Source organism: Danio rerio, chromosome 6, assembly GCF_052040795.2.
Source record: "Danio rerio strain M-AB ecotype USA chromosome 6, GRCz13ab, whole genome shotgun sequence".
NCBI lineage: Eukaryota > Metazoa > Chordata > Actinopteri > Cypriniformes > Danionidae > Danio > Danio rerio.
Window position 1 is genome coordinate 33,191,992 of NC_141026.1, and position 18,716 is coordinate 33,210,707.

The following is an 18,716-nucleotide window of genomic DNA, read 5'->3' on the forward strand; positions in this document are numbered from 1 at the left end:
GATAGATATATGAAGAAAATCTGTCTGTGCAAAAACATTTGTATCATTTACATCAATGTCACCACCAATCCAGAGCTTCGAACAAAGTGAATACATATATACATATATATATACATATATACATATATATATATACATATATACATATATATATACATATATACATATATATATATATATATATATATATATATATATATATATATATATATATATATATATATATAAAAAACAATATATATCAGGTATACTTCAAAAAAAGTATTAGGTATACTTCAAACTAAGTTCTTTTTCGTTCATAGTTTGAGGCCAAAGAGAAGTTTGAAAAGGCTAAGTGACGATATACTGTTTTTAAACGTTCTGACACAGCAGCAGTTGTGGTTGTAAATGTGTCACACTACTTTTGTGAACTTCTAAACACAACAACGTCAGCTGTGAGAGAAGAACAGTTTCATATAAGGCATATGGCCTTCTCCAGCGAGAAGCGCCACCATGGCAGCCCAAATTTCTTTATAGTTACTGCAGACAGACACTGAATGGAACAATTTTTAGAACTTTATCAGAAGTGGCACAATGTGCTTGTGCTTATTGTCCAATGTGTAATTCTGAGTCTTTAAAAAGTATCAGCAAGTGATGTTACAGGGGTGGATACATCTGTACAGCTCTGCTATTCGACCCTACAGTGTAGTCATGTTGCTATCTTTGTGTTGTTGTGTTGGATCACTCAGATCTTTAGGATTATTAGGATCATATAAACTAGAAGTTCCAAGAGTTCAGTCAAAGCAGGGTGAATCGGCTTTTAGCCACTACGCCCCTCGCTGCTGGAATCAGCTTCCAGAAATGATCAGATGTGCTCCAACATTAGGCACATTCAAATCAAGACTGAAAACACATCTGTTTAGCTGTGCCTTTACTGAATGAGCACTGTGCTGTGTCCGACAGATAGCACTATCATGTTTTTCTCTTCTTCTTCATTCTTTCATATCACATTTTACCTGTTTTTATGTTTTGTTTTGTTTTTACGCATTTTTATTATTTGTTTTTAATTTTATTTTACTTGTTTCTTTTATTCTTGTTTATGTAAAGCACTTTGAATTGCCATTGTGTATGAAATGTGCTATATAAATAAACTTGCCTTGCCTTGCCTTGCCTTGCCTTGCCTTGCCTTGGATGTTTTCTCCTGTCTTATTCTGAACTGCATGGATACGAAGCATGTAAGAGAAGGCAGAGTTTCAGGACACACCCACTGATTGTGTAATCCTCACAGACCAATGATAGCTCAAAGAGGTTTACAACCAAAAAATGACTGCTCAAACTACTTATTTAAAAATAATCTTAAAACACAATTCTTGCATTTTTTGGGACAACCTAATTTGTTTTAAGTTCAATGTACTTTAATTAAAAAAATATATAATAATAATAATAATAATAATAATAATAAACTTAATGCTGTCCCAACACAAATCAATTGTGCGGAACTCAGCATTTTAGCTACAGTGTAGGACCAAAACGAACTCCGCCCAAAAAGTTTGCTTTGGTGAGTGGTTACAAACTGCTGAAACAAACTTTTAACAAACTGTCAATGTTTTAAACATTACAGTCGGTTTCAAATCATAAAGGTCTCTGTGTTTCACATATATTTTCAGTTCCTCTGTCACACAGTAGAACTTGCGCACAAAATTACCAAACAGACTTTGCTGTAATACGCGTTCAATTAAATGACTAAATGATCAGACATCATTGATGTTTTGTAATGCTGGATTCGGTCGTATGTCTGTGGAGAGGAAAGAGATTCTAAGTTACATTGGAATCTTATTTGGCATCAGAAACACAAAAAGACAGAAAAGGGAAGTTTGTATGCCACAAACCAGCCTGTGAGAATATTCAAGGCTGTGAACCCTACTTTAAATGGCATTAAAAGGCTGGAAAAATGCTGTACTTTCCATGACAGATATTGCAACTAATAGATGCCCTGCTCTGGGGATCATTTTAAATGATGCAGTTGTTTTGAAGAAATCAGTTGGTATGCAAGCAAATGTTTGTTTCTGCCAACTTTAGTAGATTAATCGCAGGAGAAACACCCTCTGGAGTAAAGGCTGGTGCCTTGTTTAACTCCCTTGTGCTAGTGTCAACATTACAAAGAAGGAGAAAAAAAAAACAAACAAAGCAAACAGACAGTGTTTTCAAATCACTAACCACACAGATATTATGCTAAAGGCATGACATTAAAACATATAACAATGTTTATCAAATGTGGCCTCATGCCGCACATTATTTTGGGCCCTTATGCAATATATTGTGTTCTTAGAGGTTTCTCATATAATAAGGATAAGTTTTCACAACAATGATGTAATCAAATAAACGGAAAGTTTATTCAGTTTATATTTAGATGAGAACGGCATAACTTCCTGGTACTCAAAATGCTGATGTTATGTAAATGGACATCTACAGCAGAACACGCACACAAAAAGTTTTTAATTCAAAACAGAGACAGCCAAGTACAAAAACCAAACAAAGACATTTAAGGGCCAGATAAGGTCAAATATAATTCATTACATAACATTTTTTATATATTACAATATATAAACTGTACATTTATTTTAACTGTCTCTAGCATTTAAAAATTGTTGTACACCATCATTCAGAAGAGGTCGGTTAGATTTATTAGCAATGTTTTGTATTCTTCTGAATTCTTGTATTCTTCAAAAAAATAATATATATATATACATATTTATATTTTTAAATGAATATTGTTATCTATAATATGCTGTATATGCAAGTTAAAGCCTCATTCAAACTATGAGCGACTCGCAGTGGCAAAGCAACAAGCGACCGTTCATTTCAATGGAAAGAGAGTGACTTCCGTCTATGGGAGCGAGAGCGATCATTGGCGACCATAGACATTTACATTAGATGTAGCCTACGCTATTGTTGTCTATTGGAAGGAATGAGTCAATAGAGTGGTCATTTTTATTCAGGTTAGCGCTCCTTTGAAATGAATGTAAGACCAAGATGCAATGAAGGACTGGCCATCTAGAGTCTATATATACATACACACACATATACAAATATCTATAAATGGGAGTTTCCTGCTGGTCATTATGCAAAATTTTTTTTAATTTACAAAAATTTGAAATTTACATAACTTTTCTACATCGATGGATAAGTGACCACACAGGCATTGCGGACAAAGAGCATGTTTGTGTGCATGGAAATACATTATCTTCCTCGTTAAATTTGATCTGACTTAATCCGTGTCCTGAAACACACCCCATCTCCTGCATCGACTTCTAATTTTAACGGAGGGAGTGATTCATTTGTGAATCAATCTCTGTTATGAACGACTTGCTCACTTAGCTGACAGTAATACAAGTTTCTAGCACCGCAGCATCTTGTTGTCCATTTAATCTACATTGTTTGCTTATTTAAGTTGGCGCTTCATTCTGCTGTGGCGACCCCAGATTAATAAAGGGACTAAGCCCAAAAGAAAATGAAAGAATAAATTAATGTTTGCTTATTTTATTCAACAAAACTAGCATAAGCCTAGTCTTTACTGCGAATTGGTGCTACTTTACCATATAGTCAGTGCAACAGGAGACTGTATCATCATCAATACTTGTTAAGCACAAAGCACCATTGACGCATACACAGGGTCCGTATGCAAAATCTAGTGTGTATATCTATGGTTGGCAGAGATGGCAAAAGTACACGCATCCTTTAATGAAGTAGAAGTACAGATACTCATGTTTAAAATGACTCTGGTAAAAGTTAAAGTACTGACTATACTTTTGTACTTAAGAAAAAGTAAAGAAGTACGACCTGTACAAAAGTAAAAAGTACCTGTTTCAAATACAGTCCCAAAGACATGCAGTATAGGTGATTAATAATTCAACTAAACTGGCAGTGTATAAAGCCTGGTTAATACTTGTGCGTCAAGTGACCGGCGTAACCCACAGCGCATGCAACGCACGTAGCTGTGCATTTATACTTCTGCGCGCTGTCTCTGTTGGTCTGCATTAATACTTCCGAAACTCTAGTTGGCAGTGAGGTGTTAATGTTTCTCTGAGTCGAGTTTCTTCGCTGGTGTTTTGTTTGATCAGAGCGCTTCCTGAATGTACAAGTGGCTCAAACTCGCTCAGTGTGTGTGAATGCGAGTGTGTGTTTCCTAGTACTGGGTTGCAGATGAAAGGGTATCCGCTTTGTAAAACATAAGCTAGAATAATTTTATTTTTATTCATAAATTGACCGTTGTACTTATATTTTTTTGTTGAAAAATATTTGTTAATAGTCAATTAAAAAAATCAACTAAAAACTGAAAAACAGCAAAAACTCTGTATTAGGAAATATGAACTTATCAGACAAAGAAAATAAACTGCAATACATATTTTTTTATGAAGTATTTGATTGTTTTAGTACAAAATGTACAAATCTTTACAAAATAAACAAACAAAAAAAACACTATTGTTTGCGGCATTAGATTGAAAGACCAGAGAAAGCCCCTGCAATATGATCAGAAGTGGACAAAAAGCTTAAACAAAAACCGCATGCTTTTGAACTAGAATGTGTATCTCTTGTCTACCTGTGATCCAAACGAGCACAAGGTGTCTTATTACTGTGTAAACCGGGCAGCATCAGTCATGTTAGATTCGCCGTCTCCCTCTGTCACATCTGCGTAGTCATCCTAGCCTTTCTCATAGTAATCTTCATAAACTAGCCCACGTACGGTGCGTGATAGCCTTGAAAAGGTCGCGCAGTGCAGATGCAGGCGCGCAATGAGGAACAGCTTTGATGCAAGGTCTTAAACCACTTCAAATGTTGACTACTGTATAACCATTTGGAAACAACTGTTTAATGATACTTATAAAGTCAGAAAAACCGACTATGCAAACATTCATTCATTCATTTTCTTTTCGGCTTAGTCCCTTTATTAATCCGGGGTCGCCACAGCGGAATGAACCGCCAACTTATCCAGCACGTTGTTACGCAGTGGATGCCCTTCCAGCCGCAACCCATCTCTGGGAAACATCCACACACACTCATTCACACTCATACACTACGCAAACAGTACAGAGTAAATAATGAATGATGTTGCATAACACATACTATGAATTAAACTTCAGTTCTGTACTGCATTGTGGAATGAGAAATGTACTTTAATTATGCAAGCCAATTAAACATCTCCGCATCCACAAATAACTTTTCTAAGTCACCAACTCAACCCAAGCCACATACGCTTTCAAGGCAACATAAATGTGTAGCAGGCAAAACACAAATATCTCACAGAGCTCAAGCCACACATGTCTGCCTTTTAGCACAAATCCACCCAACGTGGAGATTATCTTTGTTGGCATTTGGAGTCATGGGAGACCTTAACACACCCTGGCGGACGTCAGAGCTCGCTGTGTGTAAACACAGATGTTCACAAACTCATTCATTCATGTGCAATGTCAATTACAGATATAAACTCACTGACACAAGGCATATTCAGAACTGGAGAAACAGTGCACTTACACATGCAGGACAAAACAGAGCGCCTTAAAAGCAGAAATGATTCAAAGTTTGAACCTTGTGAGTTAGAAAAAAAAAATGAAATGAAGTTGGCAAGTAAAGTAAGTTAAGTAAATAAATGAAGTAGCTGAAAAGGCAACATTGTTCACATATTCATACCGAGCACTTTAAAAATATATAGAATCTAAAAAAAAAACAGAACAAATGAATGAATGAATGTTTTAACTAACTAACTAACTAACTAACTAACTAACTAACTAACTAACTAACTAACTAACTAACTAACTAACTAACTAACTAACTAACATGACCAGGGGATGACAAAAATAATATTAAAAAAATAATATTAATAATTAAATAAATTAATAAATTAAAAAAAAGAAAAACAAACAATTTTTTTTAAATTATACAGCTAGGAATTCTGAAAAAAAATTGAAACCTATTTAAAGTAAAAAAAACTGAACATTAGAAAATAAAGGGCACAAATAAATTGATGAATTAAGAAACTAATTCATGAACTAGTTGAGGAACTGAAATTATTCAACAAGCAAATATTATTGGAGTAAGAAAGTGTCAGATAATGATAGAGAATAAAATAAATTGGGCCACTTACAGCCAGTCTTCCTCTCAATTTGGGCCAAACCTTTTCACTTTATGTAACTTGTAGGATTATTTTGTTTTAAGGATTGAGTTACAGCTTGGTGGTGATCTTTACGCAGGCAAAGTAAATCAAGAAAAGGTCTTGGGTGTGAAATTACAGTAGAGGTGAATGTATCAGCTGGTGTCAGGAGCATGACGAGCATGTACTGTATTCCACAAGATTCCACACACACATATACACATACACAAACGCACACACAAACCTGACAGAAGACATAGAACAGCTGTGAATGTTTACATCGACTTTTACATAAACACAGCATGAAAAGCATCTTATAAATAAAAAATAATAATAAGTTTCAATTTCTAATTGTTGAATTTTGTGTAAAAATGACAAAATGTTTACGAATTCTTTAATGAACCGGAAGTAAAAATGTTTATTTATTTTAAACCAAAATCATTTTGTAACATTAAAATGTCTGTACTGTCACTTTTGATAATTTTTTTGAGTCTATGATGAATAAAAGCTGAAATTTTTAAACTTTTGAGCAGTACTGATTATTATGTACTGTTAATTTTGAATTGTGTGCATATTTTGAATTATGTGCACTGAATACAACTGCACGAGTCAGTAAAGCATTAAGCTATAAAGAATGTAATGAATAAAGGTGCAAAAATATGATGAACATCAGAATATGGAAAGAAACAAAAAAGTCCAGAAAAAATAATAAAGATAAAAGAAATAAAGAAAGAATTACTCAACAAAAATAAAATAATATAAAAAATAAAATATCTCACAAGAGGTCACATAAAACGGGTCTTCATATACTGCAAACCATAATTTCCACTATTTCATTTGCACAATCCAAAACACACTCTCACACACACACTCATTAGTCTGATGGAAAAATTACAACAGCTCTGAACATGTCGACTCTTGCATAAACACAGCTCTTAGTTTACATACAAACACACTTACAATGGCTTGAGCAACAACAACTTATCACAATGAACTAAAAAAAGGGAATACAAAAGAAAAATGTGATACTGTAGATGGAGATCTGCTTCAAGACAACACACAAGCAACAGGAGATGACACCTGATCGCTGTGTGACAGAAAAGCACAGAAATGTGACGTCAACAGGCGGAGAGATGACCAAGTAGTAGCCCATATGCAAAGTAGCACTTAGCGTAGTAAAAAAAAAACAGACTAACAGACAGAGACAGAGAGAGAGAAAGAGGAGGTTAGCGCTAACCTTAAGCTGGAGGTGTGCAGCTTCTTCACCACCTCCTCACTGAAGTCAAAGTGAACTCTGCCTCTGTGGCTGGGAGACCTGCGGAGCATGGCCCGAAAAAAGCACACAGCGCTAAACTGGCTCTAGTAGCGTCTCCCCTGCATGGATCCCTAACACTCAGTGCCCTCCCACAGCGCTCGACTTTAACACACACTTCCTTTTGAAGTCCAGCTGCGCTACAACTCAAACTCAGAGTCAGCTCAACTCAACTCTAACTCTACTCTGCTGTGCTCAGATCAGCTCAGCTCTCAGGCGGCTGCTGCTGAAACCCGGGGCGGAGCTCGCAGACCAGGAGACGGAATGTCTGAATGCTTGAGAAGATTCATGTGCTGCAGACACGCACACTGGAGGCATGGAGTGGGTTTCAGAGAGAACATGAGTGTAAAAATAAATAAGGTGACCAGACTTCACCTTTTTTTTAATCTGAGTGATGATTTATTGTGAGATCTGTGAACGATACAAAACATACAACAAAGTTTTAAAGGTATACTTTGGCCCCAAAAATTAATTAACCCAGTATTTACTAATACTTGTTCCAAAGCTTTGTATGTTTCACTCTTTTTTTAACACAAAAGAAAAAAGAAAGAAACCAGTAACCATTGACTTCCATTGTAGGAAAATCAAATACGGAAGTCAATGCTTGCAGGTTTGTAACAGTTTTCAAAATAACTTCTGTTGTGTTCAAGAGAAAAAAGAAACTCAAACTGGTTTGTGACAAGTGAAGAGTGAGTAAATGATGACAGAATATTCAGTTTTGGGGGAACTATTCCTTCAATGCTTAAACTACAAAGAAACAGACACTGATAGAAAGGTCTGTGTGAGTCCTAATGCCCCAGTAAAAATGAAGGGGACACTATACCGCCTTTGGGTGCCGTCTTCCGGAAGAGACGTACTGTCTGAGGGTACCGTCTTTCAGAAGACACGTTAAGGGTGTACTCAAACTATGCTCACCGAACCGTACCCAGGCCCGTAGTTTGAGAAGTATGAGTGCTCTGAATCAGGCTCAGGCATGGTTCACTTGGCCGGCCCTGGCCAGGTTGGAAGAGGTGTGCCAGAGCGCGGTTCACTTGGGCTCAACTGGAAAGCACGCCTGAGCCCCAAACTGAAGATGAGACATAACTATTAAGAGACTGTTTCATATGGATTTATTAATCATTCTTACTGTTCAATGAATGCAAACTGTTGTAGATTATTAAAGATGCACGACAGCTGCACCTTCAGCAAACCTCCTAATTCCTGCAGCACGAGGACTTTATGATTGTTTATGAGCATCAAAAGTGGCTGATCTGTTCAGCGAAATATTTGACGTGTCACAGCATATTTAACGACTAAACCGATATAACAAAAAAAATCTCCACTGTGCTGAGCGAAAGCGCTTACTGAACAGCGCATCATCGATGACGCAAGCGTGCCCAGGCCTGAATGCAATGTGACTGCAGGCTGTCTGGGGAAACAGGTGGGGGGACAAGTGTGCTTCGGCCCGGTTCAAGACAACTGTACATAGTGTGAGTATGCCCTAAATTATTAAAAATCCCATAGCACTTCTTGTAAAGTGTAGGGGTGTAACCCCGGTGTCCTGGCCAAATTCCCTCTGGGTCCTTACCCATCATGGCCTCCCAATTACCCCCATTTACCAAATTGGCGCTATCAGTGTCTCTTTACTCCACCTATAGCTGGTGTGTGGTGAGCACACTGGTGCCGTTGTCCTGTGGCTGCTGTCGCATCATCCATGTGGATGCTGCACACTGGTGGTGGTGTGGAGAGACCCCCCTCATGACTGTGAAGCGCTTTGGGTGTATGGCCACACACAATATTTGCGCTATATAAATACACATTATATTACACACCATTTTTAGAAACGTTCAGAAATCAAGTTTTTTAAAATTCATTCATTCATTTATTTTCTTTTCGGCTTAGTCCCTTTATTATGTCGCCAACTTATCCAGCATATGATTTACGCAGCGGATGCCCTTCCAGCTGCAACCCATCTCTGGGAAACATCCACACACACACTCATACACCACGGACAATTTAGCCTACCCAATTCACCTGTACCGCATGTCTTTGGACTTTGGGGGAAACCGAAGCACCTGGAAGAAACCCACACAAACACGGGGAGAACATACCAACTCCACACAGAAATGCCAATTGGCCCAGCCAGGACTCGAACCAGTGACCTTCTTGCCGTGGGGGGACTGTGCTACCCATGCCACCCTTTTATAGTACATTATAATTATAATGCCTAAATTCATTAAAACAACTGTACTTTTAGTTGTCAGTGTTTCATTTTTGTTATTTAGTTATTACTGTATATACAGTGTAGGATACAGTCTGTCAAAAAGTGAACATGGCTGCTCATGAAACCTGGGACGGAGCTCAAAAATTAGGAGTCGGAATGTTTGAACACATGAGAAGTTTCAACTTCTGCAGACACAAACAGAAGACATGGAGTGGGATTTTCAGAAGGGACATTACTCAAACTAATCTCTTTCTGAATGCTTTAAGTCGTCACTCCTTAGAAGAAATGTAAAAAGATTTCTGAACTGTAGTGACTATTTCACACATGTTCCAACAAGACATTAAAACCGACGTGCACACACACACTCCTAATATTTAAACTAGTGCTTTAATGTTCCAATACCCATACTTCAAAAAAGACACAAATAATAATAATAAAAAAAAATAATAATATACAAACAGCCCAAACAAATTGTTGCAATAGTTAGTAAAATGTCAGTCCAGAGACTACATCAGCCAGCAAAAAAAAAGAATGCAAAGCAAACTCATACTATCCCTAAATGGACCATCATAGACTGCAGACTTATCAACACTGTTCAGGACCAATCCATTGATGGAAACTATTCTTACAATAATACATACATTATACAACATTGATAAAGCAAAAAAATTAAATAAATTCATTGCACTTACTGCAATACACTGGACATCAGTAACCAAAACCTTAAAGAAACGCATCAATCGATCAAGTACAATATGACAACTGACATCTGCACTTCACTCATGCATTTCTTTATTTCAACACTGCATATTAACACATAAATACTATATTTTAAATTTGGATGTATGTATGAATGGATGGATAGATGGAAGATTGGATGGAGATAGATAGATAGATAGATAGATAGATAGATAGATAGATAGATAGATAGATAGATAGATAGATAGATAGATAGATAGATAGATAGATAGATAGATAGAAGCCCAAATAAATGTATTAAAAATGTACTTTATTCATAAATTATACACATTGTTCTGAATGCGAAGTTAACAAATTTAATTTTTTCTTTATGTGCCTCGGCTGGGTCAGTTGGCATTTCTGTGTGGAGTTTGCATGTTCTCTCCATGTTCACGTGGGTTTTCTCGAGGGGCTCCGGTTTCCCCCACAAGTCCAAAGAGATGTGGTACAGGTGAATTGGGTATGCTAAAATTGACTGTAGTAAATGAGTGTGTGAACGAGTGTGTGTGTTTCCCAGTGATGGGTTGTGGCTGTAAGGGCATTTGCTACGTAAAACATATGCTAGATAAGTTGGAGGTTCATTCCGCTGTGGGGACCCCAGATTAATAAAGGGATAAGCCGAAAAGAAAATGAATGAATGAATAGATTCCTTTCACTAAATTCCATTATATATATGTACTGTGTGTACTTGACTGTATACTGTATATAACAATGTCTGACATTTTTTCAAGAGGTCAGTGTGTGACGTTCAGTGGTTAATTCTCAGTGCTTTTCACAGGTCAGAGGTTATCAAAAGTAATCTCTGGTATGCAGTGTAACGCAGAACTGCACGAGCTTGCTTTTCTGGTCTTGTGTTTCACTCACATACATATGAATGGAAATGAAAAGAGTACTAATTATAGGCTGATAGGCTGTATTTCTATTTTAAGCAAGACACTGAAGGAGAAATAGTTTGGCTTATTTTGGGCTTTTGAGGAAATTTTTTATTGGTTTTTACAAACACTTTTAAGTGATTATTTTGTTAAATTTTAGTAATTTGTGCCTGTAGATTTAGATTACAAACACAATGCATATTTTCAAAACCTCAGCAAAAGTTACATACAGTTTTTCTCTTAGGGTTTAACCAAGCAATACTTTCATACAAGAATTTGCTTGATTATAAATAACATTTTATTCTACAGTTATGTTTTATTCTTAATATTTGTTTGCAATAATTGCCAAATTATTGGAAAAAAGATTCCTGAAGGGTGTCACGGTGGTGCAGTGAACACAAAAGAAAAGACAAAAGGAAAACTGTAACAGCTCACTTAGTATTTGTTTTTCTTACTATGGAAGTCAATGGTGGGCAGCACAGTGGCACAGTGGTAAGCGCTCTCACCTAACAGCAAGAAGGTTGCTGGTTCAAGCCCCGGCTGGGTCAGTTGGCATTTCTGTGTGGAGTTTGCATGTTCTCCCCGTTTTCGCATGTTCAACTGGTTGACACTGAGTGCCTGATCCAAAGACATGCGCTATAGAGGAATTGAGTAAGCTAAATTGTCCATAGTGTATGTGTGTGATTGAATGTGTATGGGTGTTTCCCAGTGATGGATTGCAGCTGGAAGGACATCAGACGCATAAAACGTCTGAGTTGCCGGTTGCCGGTTAATTCCGCAGTAGCAACCCCAGATCAATAAAGGGACTAAGCTGAAAAGAAAATAAATGAATAAATGAAGATTCCTGAAATCCCCTCTGTAAAAATATATACAACTTAGTGCAAATTTAATGAAATAAAGCTTTTTTGCATTAAAGCATTAGGCTTACTTAGCCATGAAAAATGGAAACTAAAAAAAACATATTAAGGTAAACAGAATGAACTGTTAAAAGACAAAACACTCAAAAATGTGATTGAAAAGATGATAGAAAAGCAGAGGAAACACAGATGATGATGATGATGATTATGAGCAACAGAAAGACTGAGTCAAACAGCCTGCTGTGAATGTAGAGTGAGTCAGTGTAAAAGAACGTCACAACACTGCTCATCATAACCACACAATTAAGCATCATTCGTGACAATTCTTACAATGTAAACATATAAGGGTCTAACAGGTTCCTAATAAAATAAGAGTTTATACTTGTCACTTAGTAAACTATCCTGAAGAGCTGTGAACAAATAAGAAAGAACTATTATATACATGTATATATATTTCATGTCAACAGCTCGATTTTAATCACAAAAAAGTTCCACTTAAATAATGCAAACAGACATAAGCAGTAACGGGTTTGTAGTGTGAAGGAAATTGGAATGTGGTGAAAATAAACAATGTAAGAACATGCCTTTCCTTACTTCAGACAGAAACACACTTTACTAACCACAAGATGGCAGCGTTTTATAAATAAAGGAAATCAATCCTTGCGAACAATTGAGCTGGAATCTGATGGAAACCTTTTCCTGCTTGATTTTTTCGTATGATTATGTGCGTAGAAGATAAGGGGCTAACTATTAATAAAAAGGATAGTTCACAAAAAAAAATTAAAAATCATAATTTTACTCACTACTCACACTGCAGTGTTTTTAGATCAAGATTAGTTTTTATCTTTTTTGAGTTTGTCTATCCTGTTGAACACAAAAGAAGATATTTTGAAAAAAAAGGACACCTGTAACTACTGACTTCCGTAATAGGAAAAACAAATACCATGGAATTCAATAGCCACAGTTTTTAGCTTTCTTCAGAATATATTATATATACGATAACATTTTCAGTTTTGGTAAATGGTTCATTTTAATGAGTTAATCAATCATCAATAAACAAGTAAAAAAAAAAATACTACTACTAAATAAATAAATAAATTAATAACTGAATAACTGAATAAAATATGTAAATATGTATATATATATATATATATATATATATATATATATATATATATATATATATATTATTTATAAAATTAAGACCGTTGACATACATAAAATTCTTACCTTGACACATTAAACATTTCTCACATATTATTTAAAGAAGAATATGTTTGTTTGCACTTCTGCAGAGTATTAGTTGTTTTATTACCTCTGAAATTAAATTATTAATTATTAAAAATAACAACAGACATCTATTAGATAACCCTCAGTGACTGAACAGCAGCAGGAGGCCAACTGACCAACTAACAGAGAACCAGAAGAGTCCATAATCACTGAAGAGGCAGATGTCAACCTAGACTGGGTTAGTTTGAGCCGTTACTTTTAGCTAACCTTCATATTAACACATTGATACTTGAGCAGCACTTAAGTCAAAGAAAGGCCAGCAGAAAAGCAGTTTCTGTCAGTTTAGTCATGGTTGCTTCTCTGAATGCGATGAGGTTGATTGGAGATTGACATTGTGGCTCACATATAAACTGATAACACATTACCCTAGATTAATTTTCACTTCAAGGATTCTACAGGAACTTTTGAAGAGAAATGTGAATTAGGGTGCCAAAAACAGTGAGATTTAAATGAAAAAAAAAAACTATTTATCTTCATACACACTAGCATCACAGATTGCTTAATTAATTCAGTGCCCTTCAAAAATCCTTTGCATATTATGTGAAAGGAGCCACGTTATAGTATGTGCATTCTGATAATCTGAGTCTCAACGTGACGCCTACATGAGTTATCAAATGATTCATTACTGATGCATAAAAGACTGAATTATGTATGACCTAAATTAATATTCCAATCTCACCAATTACAAAGCAGTGAGAGAGCAAAACTCGTTCTAAGCAAAAGAAAACATTATTTGGAGGAAATGGTTGCTTTATGGAACATTGTGGCCAACATACACTCACCGGCCACTTTATTAGGTACAGCTTACTAATACCAAATTGGACCCCCTTTTGCCTTCAGAACTGCCTTAATACTTCATGGCATAGATAACAAGGTACTAGAAATATTCCTCAGAGCTTTTGGTCCATACTGACATGATAGCATCACACAGTTGAAGCAGATTTGTCAGCTGCACATCCATGATGCGAATCTCCCATTCCACCACATCCCAAAGATGCTCTTTTGGATTGAGTTCTGGTGACTGTGGAGATCATTTGAGTACATTGAACTCATTATCATGTTCAAGAAAATAGTGTGAGATTATTTGCGGTTTATGACATTGTGCAATATCCTGCTTAAAGTAGCCATCAGAAGATGGGTACACTGTGGTCCTATAGGGATGGACATGGTCAGCAACAATACTGAGGTAGGCTGTGGCATTGACACAATGCTCAATTGGTATTAATGAAACCAAAGTGTGCCAAGAAAATATCCCCTACACCATTACATCACCGTTGATGCAAGTCAGGATGAATCCATGCTTTCATGTTGTTGATGGCAAATTCTGATACTACCATTCGAAGGTCGCAGCAGAAATTGAGTAATCTTCTACTGTCCAATTTTGGTGAGCCTTTGCGAATTGTAACCTCAGTTTCCTGTTCTTAGCTGACAGGAGTGGCACCTTGTGTAGTCTTTTGCTGCTGTAGCCCATCTGCCTCAAGGTTCAACGTGTTGTGCATTCAGAGATGCTCTTCTGCCTACCTCAGTTGGAACCAGTCTGGCCAATCTCCTCTGACTTTTGCCATCAACAAGGCATTTGCGCCCACAGAACTGCCACTCACTGGAAATTTTCTCTTTTTTTAAACCATTCCCTTTAAACACTAGAGATGTGTGTGTGTGAAAAACCCAGTAAATCAGCAGTTTCTAAAATACTTAGACCAGCCCATCTAGCATCAAAACCATGCCATGTTCAAAGTGACTTAAATCACCTTTATTCCCCCTTCTGATGCTCAGTTTGGGCTGCAGCAGATCGTCTTGACCATGTCTGCATGCCTAAATGCGCTGATTTGCTGCCATGAGATCGGCTGATTAGAAATTTGCGTTATCGAACTGTCTGATAGGTGTACCTATTAAAGTGGCCAGTGTGTGTATTTGTTAGTTCATTTTTAGTTCACCGCAAAAAATGATAAAAGAATGCTGGTAATTCACTCATCCCCAGACCATCTAAGTGGTGCAAGTGCATTTTTAAATCATTAAATATTAATGTAATATTAAGTGCAAGGGAACAGCTGCAGACACTGTCAGAGTCAAACACATATACAGTACAGTTGAAATCAGAATTATTACGACCCCCCACACCCCTTTTTTCCCCCCCAATTTCTGTTTAACGGAGAGCAGATTTTTATTCAACAAATTTCTAAACATAATAGTTTAATTAACTAATTTATAATAACTGATTTATTTTATCTTGGTTATGATGACAGCAAATAACAGTTCACTACATATATTTCAAAATACTTTTATACAGCTTAAAGAGACATTTAAAGGCTTAACTAGGTTAATTAGGTTAACTAAGCAGAATAGGGTAACTAGGCAAGTTATTGTATAATGATGGTTTGATCGCTATATTTTGAGAAATAAATATTTTATGAAATCAAAAATAGCTTAAAGGGGCTAATGATTTTGACCTTACAATGTTTTTTTGTTTGTTTTTTTTAAACAGCTTTTATTCTAGCCGAAATAAAACAAATAAAACTTTATCCAGAAGAAAAAATATTACTAGACATACTGTGAAAATTTCCTTGCTCTGTTAAACATCATTTGGGAAGTATTTAAAAAATTAAAAAAATTCAAAGGAAGGCTAATTTCAACTGTATAGTTAAAACAAAATGGATACCATTGACCCCTGAAGATCATTGAGAGTTTATGAAGTGAAACTATCGGTCTGTGCAAAAAAAAAAAAAAGCTAAACTTTATTGTAATGAATCTAAAGCCTCAGCAAATCACAGCTCTAAACTGCAACCAAATGGTCACTTTTGCAATGCTTTTCCCCTGCTGGTGCATCTAAAACAACTGATTGCCATTCTCAAGCATGTGAGAAACATGTGAATGAAATAACATTATTCGTTAACCACACACCATATGAACCGTTTACTGTAACAATCCAAATTGTATAAATTTTTTAATTTACGTCTGCAATAAACTTCAAGTGTGGATCAAATAAAAGAAAAATAATATCAGGCCAATACAGTTCCTTTTTAAGTTTGTTCGAGGAGTCTGAAACAGCTTGCCAAAGTAAAGTTTTCAGAAAAGATCACCCCAGCTATGGCTGGTCAAGTGAACTAAAAAGGAATCTGTGGATGAAAGTTCAAAGCAATGTTGTCCTGCATCATTTCACAGACGCTAGCAAAGGTTAAAATAAGCTTTGCTGTTCTGTTCAGCTGTACATCTTGTTCCATTTGCCGTACTTCATTTATAAAACACAGCAAATACAGAACAAGTCCAGTTTTAGTTTGCAGTCATACAGAATGTTTACATGTCCTGTAAATCAGATTAGATAAGGTTTAAACCACCTCTGCAATCTGGATGTATATCTGGATTGGGCCTATTCATTTCAATAGACAAAGTTCATATTCAGATGAGGCTACTATAGTCTAAATGAAAGTGGATTAGTTATGTCTATGTAAATCCAGCTATCGTCTCAAACTGTCTTGCTGGCCCTGAATCATTGCATAAAATCACAAACCTGTCACTCAGTGGAAATACTTCAATGATTCATCATGAGACACACTCACTCTCTCGCCTCTAATCAAAGTGCACAGACCTCTGTTTACCTGCTCTGTCTAATTCAATCTAACGAGTTCAATAGGAACTTCATGCTTCTCTTTGATTCCTGCACAGATGAGATGTTCCCTGACAGGTGTGAGACAGAGGACACCCAAGGAGAGAGAGTGAGAGAGAGAGAAAGAAAGAGAGAGACAGTTAAAGGGACAGCGCACACATAAAGAACAATTCCGCCATCATTCATGCTGTACTCATCCTAATGCTTACTTGTAAGACTTTCTTTCTTCTTTGGAACACAAGATATGACGTTCTGAAACATGTTGATAATTTAACAGTTCCAGTATTTGACAAAATAATAAAACAGAAATCCAGTGGGAGTCCAAATGTTTCTATTACCAACATTGTTCAATTATAATATCTGTTGTATTTCAATTACATAAAGGTTTGGAGTAACATTTCACAGGAGGTTCTGCTGAACAAAAAAGAAGACCTCTGAATTTTGGAAACATGCAACACAGGTTCATTATTGATACGCACCCCTGTATACATTACTGGACAGTGCAAAAAATGTCCCATGAACTACACTTTTTTTTGCAGTGTTTGTTTTCGCAAATTCACCAGAGGCCACTGTGTACACTTTCTTAATTTTCTCTCGGGAGTGCCATTTGTGCCTGTTGTTCTTGTGTACATCCACCAGAGGCCTCTGTCTACTGACTGACTGAGCCTGGTTTCTCACAAGGTTTTTATTTCCTTCACTTTCGTCAATTGGTGAAGTTTGTTCCTCTCCTCTGTCACAACTGGCTTGCATGGTTTGGGACTTGCATCTATGGATTTTCTCTTTGATGTTTGGACTTTTGAAAAATTTAAACTTTGCTACAATTAAACTAAAAAAAATAAAATAATAATAAACTGAACTGATCTGAAATTCAACTCTGAAAACTGAACTGACAAAGTTTCAATTTACTAGAACTTCTATGTTTAGCTGCTTTGATACAATCTACATTGTAAATGCGCCATAGAAATAAACATGAGTTGAATTGAATTGACTGAACAACTGAACAATCCCCTACATTTCTCCACACATGTATACATGGGTACATTTTTACAATGAGCCTGTGTTGCAACCATAGCTACTGATAGACATAGTAGGAAATTTAACAGTTTCTACATTCCTTAAAATATGTTTCTTTGTGTTCAAAAAAGGAGAAAAAAAATGAAAACAGGTTTTAAATAATCGTACAAAGTAAATATTTTTTATAAACACGTCGGAATGTATTTTTTGTACATCACTTTTTCATCCACAATATCATCATCTGAAACAAATGTTGGAAATCCTAAAAGATTCACAGAAACTTTGACTAAATTCTGTGGTCTTTGATCACTGGTTTGGTGATGTTTGAGTATGTCCTCGCTGCAGCCTGTGGCATGATGACATACTACAGGGGTGTCAAACTGTGCAGCAGCCCTGCACAGTTTGGTTCCAACACTGCTCCAACACACTTAAGCTTCGGTCACACTGGACTTTTCTCCTCATAGACATCCATTCATACGCACACAAATGCGTCAGGCCAGAAACGCAAGCTCGTGCGACAAGTTTCGCAGTTCGCTGCATTGGAAAGTTCAAGCTTGGTGAACTCTGACCAAGCGGCAACCTCACACTCTCCCTCGTTAAGGAAATACAGAAGTAACTGAAACTGCAATTCATTGAAATTCCAGTCCTGGCTCCATAGAGCAATTTGTATTGACCCCCACAGTTAAAATGGCCAATTTTACA

General features: G+C 36.3%; 2 protein-coding genes across 10 annotated transcripts in view; both read right to left on the reverse strand.

Moving 5' to 3' along the window:
* lepr (leptin receptor) overlaps window positions 1-18,716 on the reverse strand; it is an 847,758-nt gene that overhangs the window by 510,472 nt on the left and 318,570 nt on the right. The gene's annotated exons all lie outside the window — the stretch shown is intronic.
* Window positions 1-18,716, reverse strand: part of pde4ba (phosphodiesterase 4B, cAMP-specific a) — a 338,467-nt gene that overhangs the window by 93,404 nt on the left and 226,347 nt on the right. The window contains exon 1 of one of the 9 annotated variants that reach the window (XM_087257482.1): window positions 7,365-7,627. The exons of the other annotated variants lie outside the window; for them this stretch is intronic. Coding sequence (XP_087113608.1) covers window positions 7,365-7,453 — 89 coding nt within the window. The 5' untranslated portion in view covers window positions 7,454-7,627. Of the gene's footprint in view, window positions 1-7,364; window positions 7,628-18,716 lie in introns of those variants that run through there. 9 annotated transcript variants of the gene reach the window in all.